At 49.2% G+C, this 21,305-nt stretch overlaps 2 protein-coding genes across 2 annotated transcripts; one reads left to right on the top strand and one right to left on the bottom strand.

The window, feature by feature from the left end:
* Positions 1 to 7,221: 7,221 nt before the first annotated feature.
* On the bottom strand, positions 7,222 to 8,843 carry DAD1 (defender against cell death 1). Its single transcript, XM_056863734.1, has 2 exons — positions 8,576 to 8,843; positions 7,222 to 7,356 (listed from the first exon to the last, which is right to left on the bottom strand). The coding sequence occupies exons 1-2, from the start codon at positions 8,817 to 8,819 to the stop codon at positions 7,226 to 7,228; spliced, it is 375 nt and encodes a 124-aa protein (XP_056719712.1). The 5' UTR covers positions 8,820 to 8,843; the 3' UTR covers positions 7,222 to 7,225.
* Positions 8,844 to 10,172: 1,329 nt separating this feature from the next.
* On the top strand, positions 10,173 to 21,055 carry ABHD4 (abhydrolase domain containing 4, N-acyl phospholipase B). The gene is made up of 7 exons (XM_056863448.1): positions 10,173 to 10,203; positions 12,321 to 12,409; positions 15,131 to 15,506; positions 17,908 to 18,062; positions 19,169 to 19,280; positions 20,007 to 20,193; positions 20,936 to 21,055. Exons 1-7 carry the CDS (start codon positions 10,181 to 10,183, stop codon positions 21,023 to 21,025), a joined length of 1,032 nt encoding a protein of 343 aa, XP_056719426.1. The 5' UTR covers positions 10,173 to 10,180; the 3' UTR covers positions 21,026 to 21,055.
* The last annotated feature ends 250 nt before the right edge of the window (positions 21,056 to 21,305 follow it).

The following is a 21,305-nucleotide window of genomic DNA, read 5'->3' as shown; positions in this document are numbered from 1 at the left end:
GGGATTTCCATATTTCGGAACTTGACAGCACATGCTAGGGTTGCCAAATTTCAGGTGGGGCTGGAGGTCTCTCAAAATTACAATTGAGCTACAGATGACAGAGATCAATTCACCTAGAGAAAATGGCTGAACCATTGGAGTCTTCAACACCAGAAACGTTTAGAGGTGATTTGCCATTGCCTGCCTCTGTTTAGCAATCCTGGACTGGGAGGGACTTCAATGCAGTATAACGCCATACACTCCACCTTCCAAAGTGGCCATTTCCTCCAGGGGGACTGATTTCTATTGCCTGGAGATCACTTGCAATAGCGGGAGATCTCCAGCCACCGCCTGGAGGTTCAAACAAGAGCGTACCAAACAGAAAAGTTGAGCAACAACCTAAGAGGTTCATTCCAGGAACTGCAAGATTGCGGTCAGATAAAATGAAATGTACATTCTGAGGAAGCCCAGGACGAAACAAGATATATCCGGAATTGCCCGAGTCTTTTTTGCAAGAGAATTTTTCTCAGTTTGAAAATTCGGTGCCACAAAGCGGAGATTCTAAGAACTGTAGTCTGATTGGGCAAGACTTACCAGCTGACTCGGAAGCAAGTGCATCTTCTCTGCGGCACATAGGATCCACGTAGCCTCAGCTTATTTTGACAAGTTTTTCCTATAATATGTTGAAATTTACTATGGATATTGTTCCACCCAACAAAACGGAATCATAAAGCGTTATTTTCCGTGTGCTAACATTATCCTGTAATCAGTTTAACAGCTTTCCATCATATTATTTGGCATATTTCACATATATTTATGCATGGTGGTTTATCTTGTATTTTGTTACAACTATTAAGGTTTTCCTCTTGAACAGTAAAGGTTATATGCATCCTATAGAAGTTAGTGGTGCGTACTAAATAATTCCTTAACCGGTGTTGCTCAACCACCTGGAGGTTGGCAACCCTACATCCATGTCAGGGCTACATAATTCCACACTCCACAGTTCAAAGCCGTTCAAAGCCACCCCCTCCCATATGGTTTAGAAGACTAACCGAAGAGCCATAAGTATCTTCATTAAAACACATGGAAAGACAACATGTAAAGGGATCAGCTATATTTAGTTTTGCAGCCATCACTTTTCTATGACACAGACTGCAGGTGTGGGGCACTCTAGCTAGAGTTGCCAGCTCCAAGTTGGGAAATACCTGGAGATTTTGGGGGTGGAGTCTGAGAAGGGCAGGATTTTGGGAGGGGAGGGACTTCAATGCCAGGGAGTCCAATTGTCAAAGTGGCCATTTTCTCAAGGGGAACTGATTTCTATTGCCTGGAGATCATAAGAATATCAGAACATAAGAAAAGCCATGCTGGATCAGATCAAGGCCCATCAAGTCCATCAGTCTGTTCACACAGTGGCCAACCAGGTGCCTCTATGAAGCCCCCAAACAAGACAACTGCAGCAGCACCATCCTGCCTGTGTTCCACAGCACCTAATATAACAGGCAGGCTCCTCTGATCCTGGAGATAATAGGTATGCATCATGACTAGTATCCATTTTTACTAGTAGCCATGAATACTCTCTTCCATGAACATGTCTTAAAGCCTCCCAAGATCAGTTGTAATAGCGAGAGATCTCCAGCCACCACCTGGAGTAGGGTTGCCAGGTCCCTCTTCACCACTGGCAGGAGGTTTTTGGAGCGGAGTCTGAGGGAGAGGTTTGAGGAGGGGAGGGACTTCAATGCCATAGAGTCCAATGGCCAAAGTGGCCATTTTCTCCAGGGGAACTGAGATCAGTCGGCTGGAAATCAGTTGTAATAGCAGGAGATCTCCAGCTAGCACCTGGAGTTTGGCAACCCTATCTCCAGGGGAACTGATTTATATCAGCTTAAGATCAGTTGCAATAGTGGGAGATCTCCAGCAACCACCTGAAGGTCAGCAGCATCCCTAACTCTATAGGGATGGGAAATTCCTGGAGATTTGGAGGTGAAGCCTGGAGAGGGCAGGGTTCGGGGAGGGGAGGAACCTCAGAAGTATGATGCCATAAAGGTCACCCTCCAAAGCAGCCATTTTTCTTCAAGGGAACAGGTCTCTGTGGTCCAGAGATCCACTGTAATTCTGAGATCTCCAGGCCTCACCTGAAGGTTGGCAACACAAACTCAGCATCTCCCCCACTCCTACCCCGCCCCACCCCCTGCAAGCTAACTACCTACTGGAGGGATCAAGAGCACATTTGTCCTGTTTGGTTCCTAGCAAAACTTGCTGATTACTAAATTTTCAAGCCATCACCCCTGTATACTCACAGGTTGCAATTTTCCCCACACAACAGATAGGATTGCCAGCTCTGGGTTGGGAAGTACCTGAAGATATTTGGGATGGAGCCTGAGGAGGGCAAGGTTTGGGGAGGGACTTCAATGACAAAGTCCAATTGCCAAAGCGGCCGTTTTCTCCAGGTGAACTGATCTCATTTTTTAAGATACAGCAGCCAGAATTCCAAATGAGGCTCTATACAAGGGCATTGCAAAATTGGCCATTGTATTTTCAATCCGTTTCCTAATAATTTCTAGCATGGAGGAATTAGAACAGGTAGTTGAAGTACTGTCAAATCGCAGCCAACCTTTGGCGACCCCAAACGGTATTCAAGGCAAGAGATGACAGAGGTGGTTTGCCGTTGCCTGCCTCTACAGAGCAACCCTGGACTTCCTTGCTGGTCTCGCGTCCAGGTACTAAGCAGGGCTGACCCTGGTTAGGTTCCAAAATCCGATGAGATCAGGCTAGCCTGGGCCCTCCAGCTCAACAAGAAGAGGTAGTTAGAAGAGGGAATTTTGCAGGAAGAAACTCATTATGCAAGAATGAGGAGTAGGGTTGCCAGATTTGGGTTGGGGATTACCTGCAGATTTGGGGAGTGAAAAGGGTGGGGCTTGGGCAGGGGAGGGACTTCAATGCCATAGAATCCAATGGCCAAAGTGGCCATTTTCTCCAGGGGAACTGATTTCTATCACAAGGAGGTTGGCAACCCTAAGGAGAAGAGAGATGCATCAGCCCAAGGTCCTTCCCATTCCAACCCAACAGACAAAGATAAAGGAACTCTACTCTGCTGCACTAGTTACAGGAAGCTTCTCATCTCTATCCTGACCCTCTTCCAAGAAAAACAGCATCCTTTGTAATGAATGGGGTTTCCCAGTAGTGGTTTAAACAGGAATGCAAGACAAGGTGTAACAACTCACTCCACCGAGCTCACGAACCAAGGATTTGAAGGTTAGCCATTCTAGGTCAAAGGCCGAGAGACCATATCCGAAGGCTGACATTACCTTGAAAGAGAGATTATTTTAAGCACGTTCAGAATATTGTTTTCAACCCCCACCCTTAACACAGCTGTTTACGCTGATTCTCAAAAATATCTCCCCTCCAAACACCCCCCCCGGGGGGTAAGCAAGCAGGAAAAAAACAAGCACGACAGGAAGTGGAAAGTGTGTCACCCCCCAAACGGGTCAAAGCCAACCACCTCGATTCCATGACATCACAGCCGAGAGGCGTATCTGGGTCAGCCTTTGAAGCTCATGCCGCAAAAACCGCTTCCTCTAGAAAACAGGTGTTTCTTCCGCAAGGTGGGGAGTCGGCACGTGGCAGAGCTCCCCTGGAAAGGCGGGGAGGGCGTTAGACCACATGGCAGAGGGGAAGACGGCGCCCCCCTGCGAGACGGGAGACCGCAAAGCCACCAGCAGAACTTCAGGTGCACCGGTGGAAAACAAAAGACCTCACAAAGACGTCGGATAAAAAAACAGCTAAGTTTATCACCCCCCAAAGGCTGCGAGAACTATGAATATCTTTGCGGCTCCTTCAGTTGTGGGTAGGCTGGAAAGAAGGGGCAAAGAGATCTCCTGAGCTTCCTTTGAATAGGGCTACCATTTACTGACTCATTTTCCATGTCCAAACTATGCTGATTCTGGTCAGCACCCAAGATCGAAGGTTGCCTGGACAGAACTCACAGTGACCTGTATAGCCAAAAGGCAGAGTAGTTTTGGGGGATCCATGTGGGAGGTGGGGAAGGCACAGAATGCCTTCTACACCAGGGATCTTCCCTCCTTCCTATCTGGATGCATGCAAAGGCTCCATACATTGACAATGGAAGCTCCAGAGCAGATACTTCCCTATACACTAGGGGTATAGGCTATGGATAGGGTTGCCCACCTCCAGGTACCAGCTGGAGATCTCCTGCTATTACAACTGATCTCCAGCCGATAGAGATCAGTTCACCTGGAGAAAATAACTACTTTTGCAATTGGACTCTATGGCATTGAAGTCCCTCCCCTTCCCAAACCCCACCCTCCTCAGGCTCTGCCCCAAAAACCTCCCGCCGGTGGCAAAGAAGGACCAGGCAACTCTTAGCTGTGGGTAATTGGAGCAAAATCAAAAAAATTAAGACTTCTTTAAAAAAAATAGTAACTTCTAGCATAGCTTAGTTTGCTTCTGCTTGGTTGGGGAAGTGCAATGAGCTACAAAGAACTCTGCAATCTCACCTCGTGACTCTGATATGTGAACACGTGAAGCTGCCTTTTACCGAATCAGATCCTTGGTCCCTCAAGGTCAGCAGACTGGCAGCAGCTCTCTACCATGTTAGGCAGAGGTCTTTCACATCACCTACGGCCTGGTCCTCTTAACTGGAGATGCCAAGGACTGAACCTGGGACCTTCTGGCTTTCGAAGCTTCAACCCTCATCTTTGCACACCAAAGGGTGAGGCCTTCGCTAAAAAGGCATTTCCAAAATCCTGGATTTTCTAAAAGAGATTACTGCAACCTCATCATAGCATCATATATGGAACACAGGCAAGATGGTGCTGCTGCAGTTGTCTTGTTTGGGGGCTTCCTAGAGGCACCTTGTTGGCCACTGTGTGAACAGACTGCTGGACTTGATGGGCCTTGGTCTGATCCAGCAGGGCTTTTCTTATGTTCATCAGGAAATGAGCAATCCAAAGCCAGGCAATGAAACCCAGTTCAAACATATTGAAAGTCCCATGGTAGTTTGTATGAGCATGGGCAGAGTTTCCTTCAGATGGGCCTCCCCACTGCATCTCCCTTCCCATCTTCCTCTCCTCCTGAAGATATCTGAAGAAGTGAGCTGTGGCTCACGAAAGCTCATGCCCTGCCAGGAATTTTCTTAATCTTTAAGGTGCTACTGGACTCTTGCTCTTTTCGAATGCATCTACTGTAGCAGTCTAACTCTCTAGGTTTTCTACTGCAGATCAACATGGCTACCCTCTGAAACGATAATCAAGAAAATCTGCCCAGGTAATACACTGGCATGGACACCAGATGGCAGCAAAATAAAAGGAAAGACAAAATGCTGAAACTGCCAAGGAAAGGAAGAATCAGGGCTAGTAAGAACAGCCCCCTCCCCACATGTCCTGCAGTCACTTTTATGTGGAGTGAGGCTGCATTTGAAAAATGGTTCAGAAATTACAGCTAGTGCAAGAATCACTGCAGGGATCACAGCCCCCCACTTCCTCCCCCGGTACAAGTTGCAAGAACTCCCAGGTTGTTTCTGGGTCAATGGAGTGTTGATGCTGACCAGTACCAGGGGACCTGAAGGACTGCCTGTGCCCCCGTGAGCCTCTCAATAGCTGGAGATCTTTAGGGGTTGTTCCACTCCATGCACTGACTTGACATTGAGACTGCTGGGCCCTGCACAAGAGGTCTTCTCCGCCGTGGACTCGGAGCTTTTGGACTCTGTCCCCCAGAGAAAAATGTGGCCGTCTCACAGATGGCCTTCTGGCAACGTGTAAGAATTACCTCTCGTCCAATGAGCCTTCCAAGGGTATGGGGCACTAACCCCCTTGGACGTTTAGTTGTTTTATGTCAGGTTTTCTTCTACGCTTACACGTCTGCATTGGCTTGTACGGTATTGCAGGGTTTCTATACTACTGCTGCTGTTTTTAAGGTGAGGGGGTCTTAATTTTTGACCGCTGCTGCTTTTTGTTGATGTGTTATTACCTTTTAGCTACTGTTGTTTCAAGTTATCTTGGTCGCAAGACACCCTGTGTACTTTGGAGTAAAGGAAAAATATGTGAAGATAGCTAGATATTTTGTCTTCTGCCCATGAGTAGTACCTTGATAATCCTATCCTTCTATCATACTCTCCTCTCCCCCTGTCAGTGAGACATGAGATACAAGGATATAACAAAGGAGGTTTATTGGGAGGCTTTTCCCAAAAGCCAAGCTATTTTCAAAGAAATAGTTCCTTTTCCCACCAGTGAATAAATCAAAATCTGTGATGCACAGCAGGCTTGTTCATGCAGGGGTTCAGCAAGTGAGACAAGTCCAGGACCTAAGGAAAAGACAGAGAGAAGTGGAAAAAAATGCTCATTTTCATATGTAAGAATGGAAGATGGAGCTCCTATATCCACAATGCAATCCTACCAAACCCCCATAGACATAATTCCCCCCGCCCAGTCTAACTGGAGCTTTAAACAGGCGACATGAGGTCACTTGCTGACCCTTTCTCTTTGGCAGAAACTGCATCTTGACCTCAGATGAAGCACTGAATGGAAATAAGATGGGAAAATTACAGAGACCCTCTGAAGACTTAAGCTGTATTGAAATTCCAAGATTCCACACCACACACAAGAGTACTGACTCCTAGTATCAATTCATTGTGCAGTTTCTTATTTTGAGAACCACAACCATATTGCGATTTGAGTCTCTCTGTTCTCGTTCTCCAAAATAGGGCTTCATAAATGAATAGATGTCGAATGTGGAAATTTACCAAGACTTTCAGCACACAGACACGACCTCCAAGTTTGATGACTGACAGCAATAACATTTTCTTCTAAAGTTTCAGTTCATTCACTGTCACGCCTCAAACACATTTGCCAGGCCTCAGCTGTCAGGACAAAATTTCTGCCCATTCTTTTTGTCCCACTAAGCTTCAAGGGGCCCAGCACATCCACAGAAGTCCAGCTCTTCTCTCCAGTTATGAGCTAGAAGGTAAAAGCAAGAAGTTCCTCCTTGTACCAACTCTGGAGACACTCCAACCGAGTGAATTCGCTTGGATCTTATCCAACCCTATCTAAAGTCACTACAAGGAATGAGATCCTCCTATCTGTTTCCAGACTCAAGACGATGACAAAGATTCACAGCAGAATAAAAGACAGACTAGACAGAGGCAACCTAGCAAATCTGTGTGTAGAATCCTGCTTAGAAGGTGTTTCCTTCCCATTGCTGACAATCACTCCTTGGCATACGCACCATTTGATCAGCCCACAAAGTTGATGACGACAAGATGAAGGATGGTGTTAGCGAAGAGGAAATCGGCGAAGGCTCGTTCGGGGGAGATGCCCTGAAAATCTCCTTTGTTTTGTGGGTTGATTTGGATCCTCAAACACACTACAAGACAGGAAGGAGGGAAGATACCGTAAGTCTTGCTATCAGGATAATAAGAAAGGGCAAAAGCTAACAATCTTAGTTTGACCTGGGAAAGGAATATTCCATGAAGGGTGTGTTAGTCGGCCGTACAGCACTGAAGTCTAGCTACAAAATGGCACTGTACTGATTTAACTACCTTTTCATCTGTGAAACCTCTTCTCTCCCTTCTGCGAGAAGGGGAAGAAAAGAGTGGAAGAACATGACCACAGATTTTGCTCAAAACTGATTATTTTACTGGCTACTGGGAAAGCAGGGTAGATTAGTCACGTGACATGTCACAAATATTCAGTTTAGTTTAACTATGCAATTAAACTTTAACACAACACAAACACATAAATCTGCCTTATACCGAATCAGACCCTTGGTCCATCAAAGTCAGTATTGTCTATTGAGACCAGCAGCGGCTCTCCAGGGTCTCGGGCAGGGGTCTTTCACATCGCCTTCTTGCCCGGTCCCTTTAACTGGAGATGCTGGGGATTGAACCTGCGACCTTCTGCATGCCAAGCAGAGGCTCACCGGCTGAGCCACGCCCCCCTCCCCTAATTTGATCCATCTGTATTTTAGTGTGTTTAGTGAGATGATTTGTTTTTAAACTTCCAGATGGTACTTTCCAAAAGCTGAAACCTTCATTGCCCTGAGACTCTTGGCCGCTTTCTAGCTGGGGCCAACAATGAAGGAAAAGGCACTCTGCACACGCTCAGAGGCACGCTCCTCTTTCATTGTATTATGCAATGGCCATGCTTCCCCCCCCCCTTGGCAGGTTGCCACAGCGATCGCTGCGAGAGAGACACCTTCGGTGACCAATGGGCTTCGCGGTTGCCATGGCAAGCCCTGCACCCGCCCACTCCCCCAGCCCCTCTCTGATGAGCGGCCACAGCCCTGTCGATCAACAGTTGCCGTGGCAACACCGAGCACCCCTGCCTCCTTCCCACCAGGTAGGGTTGCCAGGTCCCTCTTCGCCACCGGCGGGAGGTTTTTTGGGGGCGGAGCCTGAGGTGGGCAGGGTTAGGGGAGGGGCTTCAACGCCGCAGAGCCCAATGGCCGTTTTTCCCAGCTGGTCCCTGGAGGTTGGCAACCATACAACCAGGGGAGGCGGTTGGCGCCGCGACCGTTGCAGGGGACGGCCCCGCCCCTCCGCGCGCGGCCTAGCGGTCGCCATGGCAACGGCCGAGCCTCTCACCGCCCAGGATGAAGCTGCCGACGGCCGAGATGAAGCCCGAGAGGAAGGAGTTGAAGGGGAAGGTGCCGACGCCGAGGCAGTAGCCGAACTGCAGCGCGCCCGTCAGCATGACGTAGAGCAGGTAGGCGTCCAGCACCTTCAGGCGGCTCGGCGTGCCGCTGCTGTACTCGGCCAGGAAGCGCCGCACCACCGAGCCCACCGAGCCGGCCCCGGAGGCCGCCGACCCTGCCGCCGACCCAGACATCGCGACAGAAGGGAAGGAGGAAACGCTTCCCGGGTCTCCCCGCGGAGAGCGCAGGCGCAGCGAGGCGTGTCCTGGGAAGGCGCATGCGCGGCCCCGTCTGGATTCCCCAAAGAAGCCATTTCTAGTACGGGCCGGCTGACGCGCGTGCGCGGGAAGCCGCCCCCGACGAAAGGCGCATGCGTGATACCAGATTTGCTGCCTTGGGCGGAGCCATACCTGCGAGGGGCTGCCTTTTGCGCATGCGTTGTACACTCATCCTTACAAGGAGGTTTCGTTGGAGAGAGGGAGAAGAATAAAGTTGAAAATAAGTGGCACGTGTCTGTGTACCTTTAGGGCATTTTAAATGTTTTTGTGCGTGTATGCATGAGCAGGCGCGCCCTATGCACAATAGTATTGTGCCCTCCCGATGGGTAGAGGACTTTATGCGCATGCGGATCGTACTCTTCACCCTACACCCGGATTCAGATAGGACTGAACTAAAACCTAATAAGAATAAATTACTAAGTACGCAAGCGCAGTGAGAAGGACCTCCTCTCAGTCTTCAGGTAACGAAATAGTTAGAAGGCCGGGCGCTTGATGCAAACAAACCAAAAAAGCCTCCCAAGTGCAGCTTTGCCCCAACCCATAAATCCCCACTTCTGCAATCTTATTAAACTTCCCCTGCCCCTAGACCACACCGCTCTGGCGGCAGCTACACACGCAACCCGGTGCGGTAGTAGGATCCCATGATTTGGCACGTGCGAATCCCAACCCCAGGGACAGGTCCTACCTAGCCCCTGATCGGGGAACGAGAAAAGCCCTCTGCTTATGCTCAGAAACACGGCCTGCCTGGAGAGGAAAACACCCCAACGCTTAGAGGCGGGAGCGTTGGCACTGAAACCCCTTGCCTGGCCCCGATCCTGGAGAAAGCTCCTCCCCGCCACCCTCCGATCCGGCTCTTCCACCGTCCCCCCGCATCCCACAGCACCCTTTCCCCATTGCAAAGCCAGCCTCCCCCAGCGGCCGCCAACCAGGCTCCTGCCCTCTTTATGATGCTGCGCCCACATCAGGGAGGGAGGGACGGAGGGGAGCCCTCCTCCCCTTTCCTCTCCCCCCCCCTTTACTGATCCACCCGGGCAAGCAGAGGGAGCCAGGGCGGAGCGCTCTCTCTCTCCGGGGCTCGCCCTCGCCTCCCGCCCCTCCCCTTACATAACCCAGCAGGAGGGTTACACAAGCAGCCTTTTCCCCCCACCCCCAAGCCATTCATAAAATGCAAACCACGCCCCCCCTCGCTGTCGCTTGACCCCGCCCCCACACTCTGAAGTCCCTTCCAGCACGCCTTCCTTCCCCAGCTGTTGTGATGCATGCCTTCTTGGAGTGTCATGGAGGAAGACCTTGAGCAGTCGTGAGTCTGGCTTGATGGGGGGAAAGATGTTTTCTTCTTCCTTTCCCTTTCCCGGATCTGCTCTGAAAAGGGTGCAGATGGAGAAAAGGCCTGGGGGGTGGGGGGGATGGTTGTTTTGCATGGAGTTACCACTCCTACAGGTGGGCTAGGCTCTCCAGATGTTTCCCCCTGTATCTTGGAGCGGGTTTATTTTTCTTCGGACTGGAGGATTGCGCCTCGCTGGCCTTGGTTGCGATCGGGGTGGGTCAAGATATGTTTGCAAGGCTTGTTTTGGTCGGATGCTGTGTTGTGGCCGTTGTTTATAAAGAAAAGATTCAAACCGCTTCCCTGTTCTGCAAAGAATGGAACGATACCCTGTAAAAAAAAGAGGGGAAAGTGGTGACACAGCAGGAGGGAATAGAATGATGGAGATGTCCAGTTGGTCAAAGTTATTCTCGAAAACAACAAAGCAGGAAGTGGTGACGGGAAGTGCCAGGAAAACTAAGCTGGGCACGTCGATCCAGACTGTGAACAACCCGGGGACCTGTTTCACACGGCTTTTTGTGATATGGCTGGTGGCTGGAATGTGTGTCAGGTGTATCTGAGCCCGGGCAGAGTACCCTTCCTCCACCATTCAGTGAAATACAACTGACAGATCACCTGGTCAGATACCACTCAAGGAGTTTTGTTTCTAAGGAAGAGGTCCTGGGATTTAATACGCTGCTTCTAATTTCATGGCGGGGGAGAGGAGGGAAAAGCCCTCCATTCATACACAGAAGAGTTCAGATCTTTTAGTAGGTTGAGGTCTTTTAGGGACGAGGCCTCTGGGAAAGACTGTGCTCTGGTGGGGTGAAGGGAAACAAAGTTATGCAATATGAAAATTAGCATATCAAATGCCTGTGTGTTATTAGAAAGCAGGACAAAGGACTTTGGGCATATGGGGGGGGTTGGGAATAGGTGCCAGGGTAGCTCTTTCTGCAATCCAACTTGGAAAGTGTGTTTGCGAAGGGAGCTTCGGAGGTGACTCAGCAGATCTAGGGAAAGGTAGAGTGACTCGGCAATCTGGTTGTCCCTGTTATGGGAGCTGATGTAATAGTCTGAAATCTTTCAGGTGTTAACTCATTTCTGTGGACATAAAGGGAGTAGAAATTCTCTTTGTCCTCCCCAACCCATGCAGCGGCTTAACACGCAGCAAACTTTCTTGGCGCGACTTTGTTTCTCTGCTTGATTCCAGACTGAATGAACAAAAGGGCAGGCTTGAAGCCAGCAATTCATTGGTGGCGCTAGGCCTTGAGAGCGAGAGAAGAATGCCCTGCTTAATAGGATGTTATTTACCAGGATGAAGTTATTTACCTCCATGCCCATGAAAAGCTTCAGCTGCCTACCAATTCAGTTAAAGAGACAGGGCATTTTCCTCCCGGCCTGTCGACAACCCTGTCGGTGACTGAGCTGGCAAACCAGAGTTATGGCCTCTGCCTAGAAAACTATTTGCAAGCAGAGGTGACAGTGCTGAGCAGATGGAAACGAAAAGCTGGCAAACCAGGGTTTGTCGGTATGTGAGGAGGTGCAAACCATGGCTTGGGTTCTAACCTAGGATTAACCCATGTTGTTGAAAATAGGGCAGGCTTTGAACAGCCCCTATGCCACTTCTGAAAAGTCAACTTCCATGTGAATGTAAAACTTTCAGTCGGGGCACGGGAGTTTGTGCTGTGTGCTTGGTCAGTAAATTCTGAATGTTTCTCATCTTTGCTGACCAGTAGGGTTGCCAACCTGCAGGTAGTGACTGGAGATCTCCTGCTATTCAACTGATCTCCAGGCAAAAGAGATCAGTCCACCTGGAGAAAATGGCCACTTTGAAAGGTGGACTCTATGGCAATGAACCCCACTGAAGTCCCTCCCCAAACCCCACCCTCCTCAGGCTCCACCCCCAAAATCTCCAGGTATTTCCCAACTCGAAGCTGGCAACCCTGCTGACCAGTAACAAAGACCTTGCTGCGGTTCATTGGGCATTTCCCCAACTGGAAATGAGCCCTTGAAGAATCCAGGTGTCTTCTCCCTCTTCTAACTTGTCTCTTTCTCCTCCATGAAACTTTCCATCCGGGATCTCCACCCATATTCTCCTCCGTCCCCTCCTACAGGTCCCACGGCTGGCTGGGAGGCTGGCTCCCGGCTTGGCGTCCCACCTCCATGTCCCACCTTAAGAATGTGGAAACTCGGCTTTTGCAGTGTAAGTCATGCCTGGCAACTGGTGGGGTTGTGGGGGAGGGGGCTTTGTCCCAGGAGAAAAATTAACAAGAAAAATTAGACTCGTCTACATACAGGACGTTCTTGCCATAGATTTCCCGGTGATTCCTAGAGCTACCCGGAAGTGCCAGAGGGTAGCGCTAGGAAGTGCCAGAAAGTCTATGGTAAAACTGGGATCTGGGGTTGGGGAATCCCCCTCACCCAAAGGGGCTCAGCAGCCATAAGTTCAATTGTTCTGGTGGTAAAGAGGCATGTCCCAAGGAAGAGAGGGAAATTATGGTCCAAGAAATCGTTAAATTACCCGGCGGTTTCTTTTTTAGCAGGAAGCAGCCACCCAGGTGGCTGCCTCCAGGGGAGACTGATATGGAGGTGGAAGGGGAGGTGCATCTATGCAGACATTATCCTGGTGACCCTTAAAACAGCCCAGTCCATTTAGCTAACAGTGTTCTCTCTAGATTACCGATGGGCGGCTGACACAGTTGAAAACACGGCAGCTTTATTATAACACAGGTGAAAACACAAATGTGTTTTCCTGTTGCTGGTTTTTCCCCCCATTCAGATTCCCCCTTCCCAACCCACACACAGAAAAACCTGGTTTTGGTCTTATGGGTGTGTGTGTAAAGATATCTTTTCCCTGAGCTGTCAAAGTTAAGCAGTGAAAAATGGGGTACATGTGAGCACATGAAGCTGCCTTATACTGAATCAGACCCTTAGTCTGTCACGGTCTGCTCAAACTGGCAGCGGCCCGCCAGGTTCTCAGGTGGAGGTAGGGTTGCCAATTGGAGATCTCCTGCTATTACAACTGATCTCCACCTGATAGAGATCAGTTCCCTTGAAGAAAACGGCCACTCTGGCCTCTATGGCATTGAAGACCCTCCCCTAACCCCGCTCTCCTCTGGCTCCGCCCCACAAACCACCCATTGGTGGCAAAGAGAGCCCTGGCAACCCTAGGCGGACTTCTTTCACATCACCTACAACCTGTTTTCAGTGGGTTCTAGATCAAATCGAGCCTGAACTGACCCTAGAAGCTAAAATGACTAAACTGAGGCTGTCGTATTTTGGTCATGTCATGACAAGAGTCACTGGAAAAGACAGTCATGCTAGGAAAAGTGGAGGGCAGCAGGAAAAGAGGAAGACCCAACAAGAGATGGATTGACTCAATGAAGGAAGCCACGGCCTTCAATTTGCAGGATCTGAGCAGGGCTGTCAAAGATAGGACATTTTGGAGGACTTTCATTCATAGGGTCGCCGTGAGTCGGAAGCGACTTGATGGCACTTAACACATACACACAACCTGTTTTCAGGAACAAATACCCAGTTCGGGATCTACAAGCAATTCCCCACTTTCGCTGTGTCGAGGAGGGAGGGGAATTGCAAACACAGCAAATGGACTTTATTCAGATCTCCACAGTGAGATATAATGTGAGTGAAAGAACTCACAGTCAGGCGAGTGGTCATTTTTCCTGTGTGCATAGGCAAGGATAATGTTCAGGGATGCTTTCCATGAATCCAGGGCAGGTGGGATACTTTTTCCTAAGCGAAGGCTGTGCCAGCCAAAAGGCACTCTGTGTGTGTTCAGAGTCCTTGTCTCCTGAGGTCCAGAAAGGAGGGATGAGAGCTGACATCATCATTTTGTAGCTCCGTGCAGGCCTGCTAAGTAAACACCGGAGAAACATCTCTGCCATGGATTTGCCAAATCTTATTTTGGAAACCCCAGTAACATCAGTGTAAATCTCAACCTATCTAAATCTGTGTTTGCAAGAAATGTGGGTCCATTGCACTTATTTATTAGACTTATATCCTGCCCCTCCCCGACCGAGGTCAGGCTCGGGGTGGCTCACATCTTGCACAATAACAATAATAAATCACATTCAATCCATTTAAAATAATAGTACAATAATATATAGAATCACAGAGTTGGAAGGAACCACCAGGGTCATCTAGTGCAACCCCCTGCACAATGCAGGAAATTCACAAATACCTCCCCCCCACACCCCCAGTGACCCCTACTGCATGCCCAGAAGATGGCCAAGATGCCCTCCCTCTCATGATCTGCTTGAGGTCATAGAATCAGCATTGCTGACAGATGGCCATCTAACCTCTTCTTTAAAACCTCCAGGGAAGGAGAGCTCACTACCTCCCGAGGAAGCTTGTTCCACTGAGGAACTACTCTGACTGTTAGAAAATTCTTCCTAATGTCTAGGCAGAAACTCTTTCGATTTAATTTCAACCCGTTGGTTCTGGTCCGACCTTCTGGGGCAACAGAAAACAACTTGGCACCATATAACAATTTTGTTCAAGCTTTAGTAAAAGTAAAAAAAAATTGATGACCAGATCATGAGAGGGAGAGCATCTTGGCCATATTTTGGGCATGGAGTGGGAGTCACTGGGGTGGGAGGGAGTGAGTTGTGAATTTCCTGCATTGTGCAGGGGGTTAAACTAGATGATCCTGGTGGTCCCTTCCAACTCCATGATTCTAACCTAAACGTTACACATTGCATAGATCCATAGGCACCATTCAAGCATAGAAATGTCCAATCAGGAGAGTGAAATGAGGTGGGCAAAAATAAGCCAAAGGTGGAACAAAATAATTCAGATGATACAGGGAGGCCAGTGATGATGGAACCGTTATATATGCCTTCCCCCACTCAACCCCTCAAGCATCTCATCTCTCTTTCACATCTTTCTGTCCCTTCCTCTGTAGGCCTCCAGAACCGATTTGTGGCTCGGTACGTCTCCCTCCCCAACCAGAGCAAGATCTGGACTGTATCGTTGTCCCCGGATCGGGGCCGGGGGCGCACTCCCCTGGTGATGGTGCACGGCTTCGGCGGGGGCGTGGGGCTCTGGATCCTCAACTTGGATTCGCTGAGCGCCCGCCGCCCCCTCCACGCCTTTGACCTCCTTGGCTTCGGGCGCAGCTCCCGGCCCCCCTTCCCCCACGACGCCCAGGGAGCGGAGGAGGAGTTTGTGAGCTCCATCGAGGCCTGGCGCCAGGAGATGGGCATCCCCAGCATGATCCTGCTGGGCCACAGTCTTGGAGGTTTCCTGGCAACCTCCTACAGCTTGCAGTACCCAGAGAGGTGAGTGTTTTCTGTCAGCACTCGCCTAGGAATTGTGGGCAGTGCCTGGCCCCTGGCAGGAGGGCACAGCGTCATGGAAGATTTTTTTTTTTTTAATGCAGCCTTTTATTCTTACTGGAAGTTCTTTATGGGATGTGACAAAGGTAGCTCTGAACGTGCAGTCTGAACTTGTTTGTTCATTTATGGGGTTATTATAACCCCCCTTTTCTCCCCAACGGGGACTCAAAGCAGCTTTTACCATATCGATTTCCCCCTTTCCAATATTATCCTCACAACAATCCTGTGAGGTAGATTAGGCTTAGAGAGAATGACTGGGGCTGTGGGAGGGGCTGCGGCTCAGTGGTAGAGCATCTGCTTGTCATGCAGATCCCAGGTTCAATCCCTGGCATCTCCAGTTATAGGATCTTGCAATAGCCAACGTGAAAAACCTCCGCCTGAGACCTGCTTCCAGTCTGAGTAGACAATACTGACTTTGATAGACTTCAGTATAAGGCAACTTCTCGTATGTTCATATGACTGGCCCAGGGTTACCCAGTGAGCTTTCCTGGCTGAGTGTGGATTCAAACTTGGACCTCCCAGATCCTAGACCAGTGATGGCGAACCTTTTAGAGACCAAGTGTCCAAACTGCAACCCAAAACCCACTTATTTATCGCAAAGTGCCAACACGGCAATTTGCCCCCGCTGCCCAGCTGGGCGGCACAGAGTCGGGGGAAGGGGGGGGGGCTTTGAACTGCTCCACGCAGAGATCTCCTACTATTATTACCTGGAGGTTGGCAACCCTAAGCATATAACAGCCGTGCAATACCCAACAATGTGGGGCTGCTGCTCCGCTGTAGCCAAGTATAGCACACCCTCAAGTTAGTGTGTGCCCTAGAATTGCACTTAAAACGCCATGGTAGGGTTGCCAACCTCCAGGTGGCAAGTCTAGGAAATAAATGGAAAAGAACACCTATGCTGCAAAAATGTGTGTCACAACCCAAGATACAGCACAAGGCTCTACTGCTTACAGCAACTGTGAACACAAGTATAAATACCAAAAAAGCTTGCACTTGTTTCAAATAGTATTGTTTAGTAACAATATACACTTTTCAGTACATGAATTACAATGGCAATAAATATTCCTATGTCAATATAATATTATTACAATACAAAGCCACAATACATGAACAACTTAGAATTAAATAGAACAGCTATACTAAATGTGTCTGCATCCCATGCAAGTGTATTAAAGTCTCCCAACAGAATTAATCCAGCAATAGCAGCATAAGATGGTAACAGGCATACACAAAAAGCAATAAGCACAATTAAATAAGCAATATCAGCCAAGATAGTTGAATAACAAGCATGCACAAGAAGCAGTAAGCACAAGGTTGGAAGGAGGGGGGGGAAGGGAAACAGGAGCTCCTTTTCTGTGCTTGCAAGTAATGAGCCAAACGGTTCTGTAGATGTTAAATCCTCTCTGTGACGAACACACTGAAGCCTGTGTCAGTCTAGGGGCGGTGGGAAGGCAGCAAGGTCTCAATGGAAATTAATAATGAGGGAACACTTACTAGTCCTGCTGAATTAAAAAAATAAATGTGAGTGCTCTGTGCACGCTGTAGACGCGCGCTCCGTTTTGCCTGCTGTGGAGCAGGGAGAAGGAAGGATGTGATGACGTCAGCGACAGGACGAAGAGATCTCCCGCAAAGTAATTTGCAATGAGACAATAGCTAGCAAAGCTGTGGCTGGCAATAAAGATTGTAAAGTTAATGATGGCAATTAAGCTGAAAAGGGGAGAAGGCACCTTTAAAGGAAGGTAGAAACGCCTGGAGGAAGCAGCGACTCATCCGAAGGCAGCCTGCCAGTAAAGATGAATAACAATCCCGGTGTGGCCGGGAGCCCCAGGAGTCCGGGGAAGGGGAGGCTTTGAACTGCTCCGGACAGCGCTGAGTAGTTCAAAGCTCCCGCGGCCCAGCTGGGCGGCGCAGAGTCCGGGGAAGGAGGGGCTTTGAACTGCTCGGGGCAGCACGGAGCAGTTCAAAGCCCCGCCGAGCTGGGCGGTCCGGAGTCGGGGGAAGGGGGGGGGCTTCTCGACTTACCAGCGCGTGCCCACAGACAGGACTCCGCGTGCCAAGTCCGGCACGCGTGCCATAGGTTCGCCAACACGGTCCTAGACTGACACTCTTGACAACTCTACCATGCTGGTTTAAGAACACCTCCCCCCCCCCAAAAAAAAAACCACCCTGAAAATGTTCCTCTTGTTGTCGAAAACTAGCACTTTAAGAAGAAGGCAAACTTTGAAAGTTCATTCCCTGGCTTGCTAGTTTTTCCACTTAGGGAGTTGTTTTTAATATGGAGGCAGACGATGCTTGTTGACTGTCCATTGTCTCAATTTGTCCTCTCGTGTCTCTTCTCACCCAGGGTGAAACATCTCATCCTCGTGGACCCCTGGGGCTTCCCGGTGCGGCCAACGGACCCGAGCCAGGTGCGTAGCGCGCCGGCTTGGGTCAAGGCCGTGGCGACGGTTCTGGGGCGCTCCAACCCGCTGGCTGTGCTGCGAGCTGCCGGACCGTGGGGTGAGTGAAGTCGGCTAGGAGGCCAAGTGGACCGGGGCGGAGGGGGAGGCAGGAACTGGAGTCTGGGCTCGTAAATGGACAAAGAAGAGGGGGAAATGTGTCCAGAGGAGGGCAACACAAATGCTGAGGGGGTCTGGAGACCAAGTCCTATGAGGAAAGGTTGAAGGAGCTGGGTATGTTTAGCCTGGAGAGGAGAAGACTGAAACATGATATGATCACCATCTTCAAGTACTTGAAGGGCTGCCATATAGAGGAGGGTGCCAAGTTGTTTACTGTTGCCCCAGAAGGTCGGACCAGAACCAATGGGTTGAAATTAAATCAAAAGAGTTTCCATCTAGACATTAGGAAGAATTTTCTAACAGTTAAAGTGGTTCCTCAGTGGAACAGGCTTCCTCGGGAGATGGTAAGCACTCCTTTCCTGGAGGTTTGTAAGCAGAGGTTAGATGGCCATCTGTCAGCAATGCTGGTTCTATGACCTTAAGCACATGATGAGAGGGAGGGCATCTTGGCCCTCTGTCAGCAATGCTGATTCTGTGACCTTAGGCAGTTCATGAGAGGGAGGGCACCATGGCCATCTTCTGGGCATGGAGTAGGGGTCACTGGCTGTGTGTGTGGGAGGTAGTTGTGAATTTCCTGCATTGTACAGGGGGTTGGTCCCTTCCAACTCTATGATTCTGTGACCCAACCTAAAAACAAAGCTGGGTACCCAAAAGGCTGGGTGAAATAAAACACAATTAAACCATGAAGTATATTGATTCTAAAACGCTCATGTAAAAGCACACCTTCAAGGAATGTAGTTTAAATACAGGTAGAGTATCCCTTATCCGGACATCCCATATCCAGACTGCCTGCTTTCAGTGTTTCCTCTTTGTTGTGAGGGTAAAATGGAGGAGTGGAGAATGCTGTTATCCCTCTCTGTGTTCCTTGAAGGAAGGGTGGGATAAAAATCGACAATCCTAATGACACATTTCCCTGACCCTTTCAGATGAGGAAGCTGGTTGTGGATGAATGGGTTTCAGGCATAAAGGTGAATGAGTTTCAGCTCTTTTGAAGCTTGAGAAATGGCTTGGTGTGATACTGCCTTCTCCACCCCTCCTCCCCTCCAGGCCCTGGGCTGGTGCAGCGCTTCCGTCCAGACTTTAAGCAGAAGTTTGCAGATTTCTTCAACGACGACACCATCTCGGAATACATCTACCATTGCAACGCCCAGACGCCCAGGTGAGTGTGTTCCCAATCCCTTACTGCTTGGCTTTCTCACTGCGATCCACAGTTTTCATCCTGTCGTTATGGGGAGTATGGGGTTTCCTTAATGACCCACTAACTTCCAGGAAAGCCAGCTTGGCCATTGCTTCTGATCTTCCCGTAGAGTGGGAAGCTCCAGGAGAACAGTGGGTATTTTCTAGAGCCGTGTTAACATGAGGATTCCTTTTCCCCATAACCGTTAACAGCCATCTCCTTTCTTGAATGAATTAATGAATGAAAAACCTTTAATGGCATAAGTAATATTACAATTGTTACAGAAGGTACATAAAATATGCAGTCATTAAGATACAAACATAGGCCAGTAAATTCCAAAAGTAGAAATTACAAACTTTGGGCTTTTTGAACTTTCATCACATCCACTAGAAAATTGGCAACATCTGCAGTAACCTCCGGATCGGAGTCATTTAATAGAAATTGACATTTTACTTGGGTAGATAGGTGATATTTGGAAAGAAGCCAATTTTTTAACCATTTCCCATGGGGTGTTTCATATAGAGGGCAGACAAACAGAATATGATCAATTGAGTCCAGGGAATAGGTATCACAGGGACAAGTCCTTTCCTGGATCGGTATTTGTTGATACCTTCCATATAGCATACTTGAAGGAAAGGCATTAACCCTAGAGAGAGAGAAGGCTCTGCGGAGGAATCTCCTTTCTTTATCTCTCCCTCCCCCCTCCAGTGGCGAGGCAGGGTTCAAGGCAATGATGGAGGCCTTTGGCTGGGCCCGGCGCCCCATGCTGGAACGCATCCACCTGGTGCGGCGGGACTTGCCGATCACCCTCATCTATGGCGCCAATTCCTGGATCGATACCAGCACCGGGGAGAAGGTCAAGGACCTGCGGCCAGGAAGCTACGTCTGTGACATGGTAGGACCCCGAGCAAAGGGGAAGGAGAGTACGGTTATGTTTGTCGTTGCGCTGAGTGTTTAGGAGTAGATTCCTGGCTCTTTTCCGGTCTCCACCCCCAAGGATTGCCAATTAGAGCACTGTTGGTTCTCTGCTTAAGATCATTAGGAATCCCACCTCACTAGAAAGGAAATATTTAGTATCTACAGCAGGTGTGGAATTTGACAGCCATCTTTTAATTATTGTAAAATGTTTTCATTTGTTGTTTTAATTATGTGTTTTAATATACACTATATCATATTGAACACATGAAGGTGCCTTCTACTGAATCAGAGCCTTGGTTCATCAAAGTCAGTATTGTCTAGTTAAACTAGCAGCGGCTCTCCAGGGTCCCAGGCAGGGGTCTTTCACATCACCTACTTGCGTAGTCCCTTTAACTGGAGAAGCCGGGGATTGAACCTGGGACCTTCTGCATGCCAAGCAGATGCTCTACCACTGAGCTACAGCCCCTCCCCTAAATGTAATATTGTATTTTATTTGTTGAAAGTCACCCTGAGCCCAACAGGGTTGGGAAAGAGCAGGGTATAAATCGAATCAAATAAAAATAAATTTCGCAAGGGTGGACTTTGGGGTCTGACCGAAAATCCAGTATGCTGAGAATATCAACATCCATTTTTTAAACAAAATCAGTTGTCTACTCTTTATGATCTTGGAAATCTTGACATATCTCAACGTATGTATTCCTGGCTTGGTTCCTCCTCAGGCTATCCCCGGTGCCTCCCACCACGTCTACGCCGACCAGCCCCACGCCTTTAACACTGCTGTGGAAGAGATCTGCGACTCCGTTGACTGACAGCCCAGGAGCCGGAGGAAGAAAGAAGCTCGTCTGACACAGGCTCCTCATCCAGTTGCTGGGACATGCCCAAGAATCCACCCCCCTCCGTGCACTGCAAGGAGTGACGACTCCAGCTCCTCCTGAGCTGGTCGCCAGTTGGTCTTGGAAGATGTCTGTCCCCTCCCCTTCCCTTGGCTTGTCCGTGAACATTCACACTACTTAAAGGTTGCAGGCCGCCTGCTTTGGGTTAATCAAAGTTCCACTTTTATTTTATTTTTGAATTCCTTGTGGAACTTGC

This window comes from Euleptes europaea, chromosome 18 (assembly GCF_029931775.1).
Source record: "Euleptes europaea isolate rEulEur1 chromosome 18, rEulEur1.hap1, whole genome shotgun sequence".
Classification (NCBI taxonomy): Eukaryota; Metazoa; Chordata; class Lepidosauria; order Squamata; family Sphaerodactylidae; genus Euleptes; species Euleptes europaea.
This window is presented reverse-complemented; position numbering and strand designations above follow the sequence as displayed.